The 12,889-nt window shown below is 38.8% G+C and overlaps 1 protein-coding gene across 1 annotated transcript; it reads left to right on the plus strand.

Annotated features, from left to right (window-relative positions):
* The first annotated feature begins 219 nt into the window (after positions 1 to 219).
* On the plus strand, positions 220 to 4,688 carry LOC108887069 (ras-related protein Rab-5C). The gene is made up of 6 exons (XM_018682241.2): positions 220 to 386; positions 1,926 to 2,278; positions 2,577 to 2,728; positions 3,125 to 3,247; positions 3,351 to 3,444; positions 3,723 to 4,688. Exons 2-6 carry the CDS (start codon positions 2,110 to 2,112, stop codon positions 3,845 to 3,847), a joined length of 663 nt encoding a protein of 220 aa, XP_018537757.1. The 5' UTR covers positions 220 to 386; positions 1,926 to 2,109; the 3' UTR covers positions 3,848 to 4,688.
* Positions 4,689 to 12,889: the final 8,201 nt, after the last annotated feature.

The raw sequence follows: 12,889 nt of genomic DNA on the forward strand, positions 1-12,889 counted from the left end.
TGAGATAGAAATTTTAAAAATAATAATCTCAAAGATGAAAAGCTGGTGTGATGAGTACAGCTATCAGGCTGTCATAACCTTATATTATACGTTTTATTTCACATGAAAAATCCTATTATTATACACACACACCCACAAGAAAACCCATTACAGTGGCAGTGAGGTGGCTTCTTGTGACGGCATACTCTCCGCTGATTTGATTGGTTGTGACATTGCGTCACATGACAGACGAATCCAGGAAGTATTTTGGTTACACAAGGCGGAAGCGTACAATCTACTGAACCTGAAAGTGTTTTGGCAGAAAAGAAGAAAACACTGCGAAAGAGGACCGACACTGCTATAACTCACAGTTCACGGGGCGGAGTGGTGATTGTTTTTCGTTACTGGTAAGAACCTCAGCGTGTTATTTGTTTTCCTTTAGAGTGTTTTCTTTTTCTTGTCAGCCGATGTTAGCATGGCTGTTAGCTTTAGCCTCGGAGCTAACTTACTGTTGGTTTTGTTTTTGTCCTGTTACACGGTCAAAAGTTACGATCTGCGGGTTCACACGGTTTTCTAATCAGGTTGTTTGGAGCCAGCTGTTGTTGCTGTGTTTTGGATTAAGGTTAACACCAAACCAAACTTTGTTTATTAGAATAAGTTGTTGACTCTTAAAGAGTGATATTTAATAGCTTTGTGTTAAAACTTTGAAACATTTAGCTTTGTGTTAAAACTTTGAAACATTTTTTAAGTGTCTGGTCTCTCACAAACAACTTTGTACTGTCAAGAGGTTGCTAATCAAACTCTTTAAAATTTTAGCTGCATCTTAAAATTATTATAATAGACCAGTGTTTTGGAGGATATCAAACATTATTTCTGTAGAGCTGTATTAATTAGTCGATTATGTAGAATAATATGAATCAGCAATTATGTAAATAATCGATTGATCGTTTTATTCATTGTTTAAGCTAAAATGCTAAATATTTTCTGGGTCCAGCTTCTCAAACGCAACACTCTATATGTGACATATATTGATTGTCTTAAGACCTGAAGGTTAGATAAGCAAGTAGACTTAAGTGTGGGCTCTCAGAAATTGTGAATACCATTTACTCACTAGCTTTTAAACAGTTCTTGGATCATATGATTAACAGATTGATCAGAAAATAATTGTCAGATTAATCAATAATGTAAATAATTGTCAGCTGCAGCCCCACTGTGCTGCAATTACTTGATATTTGTGATATTCTGATACCAATATGTATATGTGCAAGAAGCTATTTTAGCACTGACCAACATATTGACGTGGCAGATTCATTGTTCTAGATCTGATTCTTATCAATAGTTTTAGGTATTTAGACTAGTGCCGATTTTCTGAAATAACGTCTGACATTAAATTAAAGCGTTACTGGAAAAAATGCTGTTAGGAAATGAAATCATACTGTTGAAATGAATGTCTGTTATGAAATAAAAGTGAGTAGGCCTTTACCAGATCACTGTTTCCATTATCAACTACCGTGCTTTTTTGACCATCACTCCAAAACCAGACCACCAACTTTGCAGAATATGATACAGAAAAGCATCAAACCACCATGTTTAAGCAGCTGGAACAATGTTTGACTAAAGTGATTAATCAATTATTTAAAAGGTTGACAATGAATGTTTTTTTAAGATAAGTTGTCATTTGAAGATTTCAGTTTGAGTTCTGGGAACTTGAGATGATCATTTATTATTCAATTATCTGACAGTATTCTACAAACTAAATGATAATGTAAATAACTTTTGTTGCAGCTCTAATAGATAAAACAATTACATTGGATGGTTAAAATTCTTAGATATTTGATCAAATCAAATTAGGTCTTTATTTTAAAAAATCTAGTTTTGCATGAAAAACTCAGTTACAGGTGCCTTCATAAGTATATTAACAGATTTTCCATGTTTTTATTTTTCAGGTTAAACTGGGTCAATCCACCTTCCTACACCCGGCTCTTCCTACCAGAAGATTGATCCCTGACCTCGCTCACCATCAGTGCCTGTGTGTTCAGGGTTGGCTCCTGTCCTTACACCCCGTTAGGTAGCCTTTAGTTTCAGCCCAACTCAGACCATCTCCTTCCATAACAGTCTCTGTATCTGTCAATGGCTGGGCGCGGTGGAGGATCAACCAGGCCTAATGGTGCCGCAGCAGCAAACAAAATCTGCCAGTTCAAACTGGTGCTGCTGGGGGAGTCGGCAGTGGGTAAGTCCAGCTTAGTGCTGCGATTTGTCAAAGGCCAGTTCCATGAATTCCAGGAGAGCACCATTGGAGGTAAGAGACAGAAAAATATTTCTAGAGTAAACTTTGTTTAAAATGGGCTTGGTTTCTCTCAGTGTCTGTGTAATGTATCTGTATCTGTACTAATTTTTTCATTCTAATACCATATATTAGATAGATTAGATTATGATATGTTTTTGAAAATCTATAATAATATATTAAAAACAATTTGCATTAAAGTAGCATGTGTGAAAAAAGTAATCTCAATTTAAAGGTCCTCTTACTACTTTCCAGGAGAATGGTCCTTGTATTTTTATCATTCCATTTATCTTAACTGTCCTGCTCTCCTCAGCTGCCTTCCTCACTCAGACCGTCTGTCTGGACGACACAACTGTGAAGTTTGAGATCTGGGACACAGCAGGTCAAGAGCGCTACCACAGCTTGGCTCCAATGTACTACAGAGGAGCGCAGGCAGCCATTGTGGTCTACGACATCACCAACACAGTAGGTTTCGGCCACAGGGTAACAATTGGGGGGGGCAGCAGAATGTCAATACCACCAAGACTTTTAATTTTAGTTTTATGATTGACTCTCAAATTTATTGGTAACACTATTTCTCCTGAAGAGACAGTAAAATATAGATATTTTTTAGACAAAATATATTGATGATCAGAGGTAAATGCAGAAGTGTGTCTGGTTTTTTAACTTACAGATACAAAACACACTCTATTTTTAATGTAGTTTAAAATTAGACCTGTGAGTTTTTTGAGGTCAGGTTCTGGTCAGTTAAGATATGTACTTGCTGAACAGTGACAGTGTTCAGCCAAAGTCAAATATAGTTGTTGTCATGTGAATACACTGGATGAAAGCAATATTAACTGAGTTTTCTTGCTTGATTAGGATACATTTGTACGGGCAAAAAACTGGGTGAAGGAGCTGCAGAGACAAGCCAGTCCCAACATAGTGATCGCTCTGGCAGGCAACAAGGCAGACATCGCAAACAAGAGAGCCGTGGAGCTTCAGGTATGAAGATGCATAAATATAAAGCAGTTTAATAGCAGAATTATTTTAGGCATTCAAAGCCTTCCTCTGAATTAAACTGCACTATTCCAAATAATGTTATCAGGAGGCGCAAGTGTATGCTGATGACAACAGTCTACTCTTCATGGAGACCTCAGCTAAGACTGCCATGAATGTCAACGAAATTTTCATGGCTATTGGTGAGTGATGAGTCAAATGTCCCTCCTAACTGCTCCCACATATCTGTGTTTTAGGCAGCACTTACCACCCTCTTATTTCTGCAGCAAAGTAAAATTACACACATATTTCAAAAAGCAAAGGCGTTACAGTCTCCCTTACTTGACCTGAATGAAACAGGTTGTGGTTAGATGGTTTTAGTCGCACTTAAAAAAAACAGCTGCTGTTTATCGCTAACTGCAAGGCAACCGAAAACTTTTATATCTGAACATTTGTGATCCTGTGTCTTCTCTCCCTGTAGCAAAGAAGCTACCGAAGAACGACGCTCAGGGTGGAGCAGGACAAGGTGGACGGACCCGGACAGGAGTGGATCTACAAGAAGCCGCCCCTCAGGGCCGCAGCGGCCAGTGCTGCGGCGGCAATTAGCAAGTACAATACAATGAACTTAGTCAGCGAGCCCTGAACATTGGTTTAAGGACAGCACGTAGCTAAAACCCAGAGAGGCAGGAGAGAGCAGAGCCACTCGCCACTCCTGCACTTAAACTGAGATTACAGATGAGATTATCTGGATCCTCTTTGATTAAAGGAACATAAAAAAAAAATTTAAAAAAAAGAATCATAAGCTAGAGGGAATTACCAAGATCCCTCACTACTTCTCTTTGGTCTTTGCCCCGTGTATTTGTCTACCTCCCTGTTCCACTTCATCCTCTGTCTCAGTTGATTGAATTCAGTCTTAGATTATATTTTTTGAGGGGTGATATTGAGGTTGTTTGCCATTTTCTCTAACTGTTTGAGTGTGTTTTAATGTTCTGCATGTGTATCTGTGTATATAATATATACACAGATACACATACATATACAATACATATAGACAGTTGTTTACTTTTCTACTTCTGTCATTTCCCTCTGCATTCATCATCATTATGAAAGATACAACCCAACTGTCATTAATGCTGAGATTGCAAGAGGCAGAGTGATGAATCTTTCTGTCTTATTGCAATGTAGATCACAGCATTTCATTCTTCTCTTTAGGGACCTGGACATGACACAGTTATAAGGAAAGCTCAAGGCTTTATTTAATGAAGCAGGTCATGATTTAATAGGCTGCAACATCTGAAGATGTTTCTAAACTTTGCAACAAATGCAGTTTGCATTCATTGTATGTTGATACCTGTAACACCAGAGAGTTGTTAGCCTTATTTTTAAATGAAAATGTGAGAATAACTTGTAAATCTAAAAAAGTAATAAATAACATGAAAGATTCTGAGATTTTGATTTTGAGTGGTTTTGCAGTGAACGGTTTGGCATTGAAGGACATTTCCAGTTATTATTTGCATGTTTTATTCAGTGTGCAGGGCTGGCAGTTGCCTGCAGGTTGGGAGGATACCATATCTGCCCAGAGATGAGACACGGTTTTGTTTTCCCTCCCTGGAAATTACATGTGAAAATACAGGAACGTCTTTAAAATGTCATTGTGCGTTCAGTGTTTTTCTGACTTAAAAGAGTCATGAGCTGTGTTGTGGTTAGCACATTCATTTACTGCTTGTTGATGAATGCTAATTGTCAAAAAAGTCTGGTTAAACAGGTCTTGCAGAAAGGGGGTCCGAGGATCATCTTATAATCAGGACTGTCTCATATTTGGATCAGTATGATCTGAACAAATTCTTTATAGTATTTGAGTATTTGGTGAGAAGATCTCAACTCTCCCATATTTTCATTTCACCCTGTTGTTCCCTGATAGGAAGATGTTTTTTAAAAGAAAACAAAAACACTGTCTCTACATTAAATGGCTCCCACATAGTGCAATAAATCACGTAAATGGCCTCCCTGGGACTGAATCTGGCCTCTACAGTGATAATAACTTGGCTAAATATGCTTTATTTCCCCGTGCATAATGTTTTTGTCCAGCAGCTGACTCAGAGATAGGGTGTGTCCATGCCCTCTGCTCAAGGCTGGTCTCCAGTATTCTTGTTCCAACAAAGAGATAGGCTCTGCTGCAAATTACAGCGTCTTTTTTGCTCGGCGAAATCTTAATTCTGGAACAAAGAAAGACATTTCTGTCTGCGGTGTTATCTGTAAAGCTTTGTTAATTCTGGGAGTGCTTCTTTAATTCAGTCACTAACAAATGTCTGAATGTGATTCTTCTGCAACACAAGGACAGTTTAAAAATGATTATAGTCTGAAATGTTCATTCGTGGGCACCTGAAAAAATGAGACTACAGGAACAGCATCAGTAGACATTTCCGACCATTAGATGGCAGCATCACACTAGAATCCAGAAGCAGAACAACACAAAGTGGTCTCTTGTTTGAATGTGGGGCCCATTAATTTATATGTGATCAATACCTCCTAATAAGAGTAAGTAAGTGATTATTATTAGTGATTAGTTGACTGAAATTTAATTAATCTACAAATATTTTGATAATTGATTGCACTTATATTCTGTGTGTAAGTACAGAAGGAAAGGACTAACTCCAACTAACCAGAATTAAATGGCTTGAAGAAATTAACGGTCTGTGTTTGCATTTGTATGCATACTCATTTGTGTGCATGTGTGAAGCTGGACAGTATGAAGTAGACTCACTATTCAAAAAGCCATTACCAGCAAGGGGGTGGGGAGCGGTAGTGATGCGCTTCATTTGCACTCACCTGATTATTCTGCAGCTCATTTTAAAGCAGGGTTCTTCAGGGTTAATGCAGCAGTTCACTTTGTTGTGGTGAACAGTGCCCTTTTAATAGAGGTGCCTGAAGCTCTTTGAGGCTTTAAGTCTATTAGCTGAAGAAACTGTATAATATATTAAATGGCATCCATGCAAGAGACGTGGTCTGGGTCTGTAAAGATACTGGAAATGTATTTGTAGCAGTGGTATGAGCATTTAAGAATGCAGAGTACAGTTTATTAGGTGCATTCAGCTAAAACTGATAAAGTCAAGTGCAAAAATTAAATAAATCTTTCCTGTAGGTCACAAGCCATCACAGAGGAAGAGGGTGCAACACAATGTTGGAATTAAAAGGGCGCCAGTTCAACCTCAAATAATTAAAAACCACGTGGAAAATGTGATGGAACTATGGCATTCATGTTTTTTTCATGTGTTAATTCGGGGAAGGTTAAAGTCTCCTAATAGGACCATGCTGCTATTTTTTTGCCCTCCGGTGTGATGGAAGTGTCAGTAGATGCTTGAATCACATGCTTGATGTATTTCCTCAGTCTGTTTCCATCTCACTTTGCTGCATCTTACTTTTATTGATACATCAACTTCTTCACCTCAGCCAGGCGGAAAAATGTTTTAAAAATGCACATAAATGCAGGTAGATGGAAGTGCTCTTTATGTAACTCTTGAGAGAAGAAATAACACAGTTCATTCTTCCCTTTAAATGAAGCGGAAACGATGAGCAATGAAATGCAGCCGTCCTGGATTCAACACACAAAGAAGTTTTGCTGATATAGCTGCTAAAATTAGCAGGTAATATTGGCTAATCTTAATGAAATAACTGTTGACTGACTCAAACACTTCTTGTGCTACTGTTACACCGTGTTTTAACATTTACCATTATCTTGTAATTGTCACATGTGGCGACAGCGGTTGTTCCTCAGCAAAAGTTACACAGTCTCACTTCACAAACTCTTCCATTGAATAACAAGCAGGTCCTTATGTGTCACTCTGAATATGAATCATTTCCACATACAGTACACGCTCATATATACATACATATGTTAAAAATTTTTACCTCACAAATGGTGTAAACTTTGAGGCTGACAGACCTGCTATTAAGGTCTTACTGCCTCAGACCTTACATTAAATCCACTTTTAAAGCCATTTGAACACACAGACACACACACACACAGGCACACACTCTCCTCACAGACAGGCAGCATCTCTGCCAAAAAGCAGGAGGCCTCTCTGTTCACAGTAAATGATTTCTCATTTGTTGAGCTGTCAGTCAAGAAATGTTCTGTCAAAAAAAGAAACTCATTTCATACTTGGCCTCTGTGAATCATAATGGTGTGAGAGCTGGACTTAAATTGACTGTGTTTAGAGGAAGGAGATTTTCAGAATAAAGGAAATGGTGCCCTGGAAACAAATGCAGCCGCAAATCTTTTACACGCTCATATTTTGTTCCACTGATATTTGTTTGTCTCTCGTTTCGCGCACCAAATGAAACCAGTAATGTGACCAAAACCTGAAAAAGGCGTGGTTGTCATAACAACAAGGATTTTCAGATCAGCTTTAGAACTGTAAATTTGTGTTTGCCTGAGGAACCACCGGCCCAATTTAATAGCATAGGCCTGGTTGAAAAAGACAGAAAACAGTCAAATATTTCCGAAGGTCAACTCTGATGGATTCCCTCTATCTTCCTCGACAGAAAGAAATGTCATTAAATACCAAGGGCATGGGGACATGGTATCCGGATTGCATTCTGTGGTGCAGTTTGAGATTTCTGCTGATAGCGATACTATTTGTGATGTGGTACAATAATTGTCTCTTATCTAAAATGAAACATCTAACTGTGTTTCCATGGGACGGGATGCTAGTGAGGAAGAAACCAGACTAAAGCACCATAAACAGTTCCTGAAAAAATATCTTACATTATGTTGCGTTATATTTGTCCAAACATTCACACTGTGTCATTCACTGATAACTGATTACTTCAAGTCAAGCAGTTGAAAACCGAGTGGCTTTTTTCAGTTGCATACTGTTTACTCCAGCAGACTGGAGCTTGTTAGCCTAGCTTAGCATAAAAACTGGAAAGTGAGGAATAGCTAGCCTGGTAACAAAGTTACCAAAATCCACCTAGCAGCACCACTAAAACTCACTAATTTACACTTTATGTCTTGTTTTTGAAATCCACTTATAAACCAATGTGCTGGTATACCTCTTCGTAGAGTCTCTTACATGACAGCTGCACACAGCAAAGAAACAGCTCTCACATAACCCGCAAAAACATACAGTTGTTGTATTTCCACTTTGTGGTTTGTATGGATTAAACTAGAGAGATATAACATTTTAATTTGGAAGGTTAAGAGATGCAAGTCAGTGGATTTAATTATCTTTGGACAGAGCCAGGCTAACTGTTTCCCCCTGTTTTTATGCTAAGCTAAGCTAGGTGGCTGCTGAATGTAGGTTCATATTTATATTCATATCTGTTTATGAGTATTTCCCAAGATGTTAAACTATGCCTTTAACACCAAGCAGATATTACGAAGCATCAAGCCTCACAATTTTCCCAAGTGCCATGTTAGCATTTCTTTTTTTCCTGAACCTTTCTCACAAAATTTTACATCCACAGAACAGCACAGCTGATGAGGGACACGCTGCATATCCTCCTTTGTGTTTTTCAAAGTGAATCGATACAATTCTTCTGATGTGGTATAATTTAAATATATATAATATCTGTAATAATGTCACATTATTTAATCAATGGATCATTGTTTTTGCTCCAGTGGCAAACAATTAATGACCAATTGGACCACTAACAAGAATACATTTGCCAATTAATCACTAAAATTTTACACCATGAAGTGAAATGAAACAAAAGGAAAGTTTTGGAAAGTTTTGAGAAACAAGGTTGCCAGATATTGTTAAACTAAAAAGCCTTGCAGTTCAAAGTAAACTTACATTTCTTTTTTTTAGCTGTAGTCATCTTTTTATTCCAAAACACTTTAATTTTTTCAGATATCAGATAAAAAGAAAGATAATAGCTATTCAGAAATGTCAATAATGGACAAATTGTTGTTTTAGCTTCCTGCAAATATGCCACCTCTCATGAGTCACTTGCAACTCATAATAAAAACAAGACATTATTTATGTTATAGTCAAAATGCTTCATGCTGCAGCCGCTATAGTGAACTAATAACTGGACCTACTCCATTGGCTATTGTTGGATATTGGATATATATCAAATTCTCTTTACTGTTACACTGTTCCAAGCTGTGAACCGCAGTCATTATCTGGCTCTAGCCTTCACAGTAGTGCTATTCTTCTCCTCCACATCCTCACTCTGTCTTTTTAAATGAACCCCTTGCATCCTTCAAGCACCATCTCAATCAAACTTTGAAGTCAAAAGACAGAGTGAATACAGTTTAAAGAAGAAAAAAAAACGTTGCCATAGTGACCAGGTTAAACTGAAGTGTGTGGCAGGCAGGTTCTAGGTAATTCTGGGTGCAGAGGAATAAAAATGCCCTTTAATGGAAGCACTCGAGATGATGATAGAGCAGAGCGCTGGCATTAACTTTGATGCTGGGAACATGTTGATTGGACTCGAGCTTCATGGAAATGGAGCAACCAAATATACCTTATAATAATCCTAATGCAACCTTAACAACAGGAGGCTGATTCTACTATTGTGGGAGTATCCAGTTTGAGCTAGCTTTGCGTGTGTGCATATGTGTGTAGCTATGTGTTGTTGTCTTTTGTATCCACACACACACACACACACACGAGCAGAGACGTCAAGAGCACTTGATGAGCTGTGATATCTTACACCCTTGTCTCTGCTTGTGTGTGCACACAAGCCCATGTGCACCTTTATTTTTAGGGTGGGTGCCTTGTGTGGCCAGGGTCAAGCAGGGTGCCAAAGGACTACAACGCGAAGGACATAGCTCAAACTCCAAGTATGTTTCCACCGTGCATCCATCACCGTGTGGCTGACAGCTGAGCCAAACGCACACCACCAGGTTGGCCCACCGCACATACACATGTCACTGTACTCCCAGATTCATCTGCGGGCATCTGCTTTTGAGCGTAGCCCAACAATGTTAATGAGGGGGACTGTAGGGGGTGGGATTGGGGAATGATGGCTGGTGATAGGCCCCCACAGCACACACAAACAGGACCTAAAGGTGGAGAGGATTTGACATGTCAAAGTGGTGCAGCATTTTCCTTTGACCCCCTCAACTAGTTTATCTTAACTCTGAGTGGCTGTTATGTGGAAGTGGGTTTTTAATAGAAGTGTTTACAGGACATACATTAGCTTTGTTTTGAGGTTGTAAAAATTCCTGTAGGTGTTTTACAAAGACTTAAAGTGAGATCATGCAGAAACATACTTTCTCTGGACAAAACGAGCAAATAATAGAACAGCTAGATCTTGTGGTTACACTGTAGGATCCAGTTTACAGCCTCCATGTCTCTGGACGGAGCCTTCTAAAGCCTAGAAAATGACCTTATTGATCATCAGGATTGTCTCACTCTATAAATTTATGACACAAAGCCTGTGTTACGAACCGGAGGTATGGAGTTTGAAAGATGTGGACTTTAATCAGGAAGGGAGGCTGCAGCTGCATTCTGGGAAATGTAGGATCCAGTGATTTTTTGCAGTTTAAACTATAATAAACTATTATATATAAACTATTTCTTGTATTGCAAGTTCCTCATCTTTATGAAAGTAAAATACCAAACTGAGAACTTGTTTGAGATAAGACAAATACTGAGTAATAAAAAACTGCAGTACAGAACTTCCTAATAGATGTTGTCATGTGGTTTATTAATTGTCACAGCAATGACCAGTTAGTGTCCTATTCAGGACATACTATAGTCACAAATTTAAGGAATTCTCGCTACATGTTAATGTTAAAAAACAAACAGTGAACATGTCATTGTCATTTTTTAACATCTGATATCAGTATTGGTGTTGCCCTCATTGCTACTGTATAATGTATATGTGCCCAGCTATAAGTGTCAGTAATCATAACTACTCTTATGAGGACATATTCTATATTAGTACAACTGTGTTTTATGATATTGTCCCTCATTATCTGCTCATACACCAGCCACTTATGGGCAGCCACACTTACATCTGTTTACAACTACATGTCTCCTTTTGTAATGCTTCTGAGTTGCCATGTTAAGGAACGGCCAGATGAATCAGTTTCTGCCTTCTAGACATGTATCTGGCCCATTAAGTTTAACCAAACCTCCTGTGCTGAAACTAGACTTAATGTGTCTTTAACTTTATTTAGGGAAATGCTTCACATGAGGACGATTTACACAAAAATGAACTGCAGGATCTACATCAGTTGATATTTTACCACCATACATGTAGGCTAACTAATGAAACTGCCAAAATCAGTGAAGATGGATGAACCTGTGGCTTTGGGGGGCCCATGAGCAGTTGACCTGTCTTCCTGGTTGATGTCCTAGCTTTGTGCTAAGGAAACTAAAACTCTAAATTCACATTTAAGAGACAGAAATGTACTTAAACACCACTGGGGATGTTGCATTAACCTCTGCATTACATCCTGTGTGGCTTTAAAAAGTTAGTGATGTTTGTCTTAACAACAACTAACACTTTCGTGCCGTGCCGTGCCGTTTCATCTCCGCTTCCCAACACCGACTGATTCCATTTGTCCCCCCCACCCCCTCTCACCCTCGTGCGCAGTGAATTGGTATCTCTGTCGCGCAGGCGGCAGTGGCACAGCGCGCGCGCATTACCCGCGTGGTTTATCTTCTCTTGACTCGCTCGCGGGACCGAGACGCCCGCAGCTGAGCTCGCGCTGTAATCTGTGACAGCTGGAAATGGACAGCAGCGACGGAGGAGCCGCGAAACCGTCTTACACAGGTAGGAAAACGCTGTAAATTTCTACGCGTCGAAGCTGTTTTATGTACAAGTGCGCTGCTGTTGCCTGTCGACTAACTGTTTCTACAGTATGTCTCCTTTTCATGAGGTAAAAATGCAGTTGTTTTGGCTGAAGCTGTCACAAACCAGCAAATACACAGAGACAAGAAATCACATCATTTGTCTCGTAAGGGGCGACTGTTTTACTGCAGGTGTTTTACTTTTTTAAAAACATCAACGTTTCCTCAATACACAGTGTTAAGGTACAGCTGTAGCTACTTTAAAAACAAAACAAAACACTTGTTACATGTGTGGTTATGTGTAGTTAGATTTCTTGAGAGAACTTGTTAGGAATATGTGAGGAATCTTGGTGCCAGGGTGCAAACCTTTTTTAATCATTAACCCCTTAACAGACATCCACGTTTGTGCACAAGCCCGAAAATAATGTACCCATGATAGAAAGGTTATACTTTTGGTCTCTTTTGAGAAGTAACTCTTTATATTTGACAACCAAAAGGTCAGAATGAGTATAAGAAATAGTGTATCTAAAGTTACAGAGGCACAACATGGTAGAAATGTAAGATTTTTGTTTTGCGTTGCCCATTTTCATTTCTTATTTTGGCATAACAGAATGTAAGGTCTTTAGTTGTACCTTTTGTGTGGAAAACACTTCGGTGTCACAGCCACTGGTCTGAAACAATTCACTGTCACTAGCTGTTGCAGTGGTGTAGGGATCCTAAAGTGCTTTGCACAGAATCACAAGACTTATAGCTTTCAAATTATGTATAATGTGTCTAGATTGTGTGACAATTGAGTCCGGTACAGACCAAGTCCTGCCACCATGTCCCAGGTGTATTTTAATGGGTAGACTAATGATTATTATCTTTATGGGCAGTAAAATCGGTATTATAAAGT

This window comes from Lates calcarifer, unplaced genomic scaffold, assembly GCF_001640805.2.
Source record: "Lates calcarifer isolate ASB-BC8 unplaced genomic scaffold, TLL_Latcal_v3 _unitig_1202_quiver_1434, whole genome shotgun sequence".
NCBI classification, from domain to species: domain Eukaryota; kingdom Metazoa; phylum Chordata; class Actinopteri; family Centropomidae; genus Lates; species Lates calcarifer.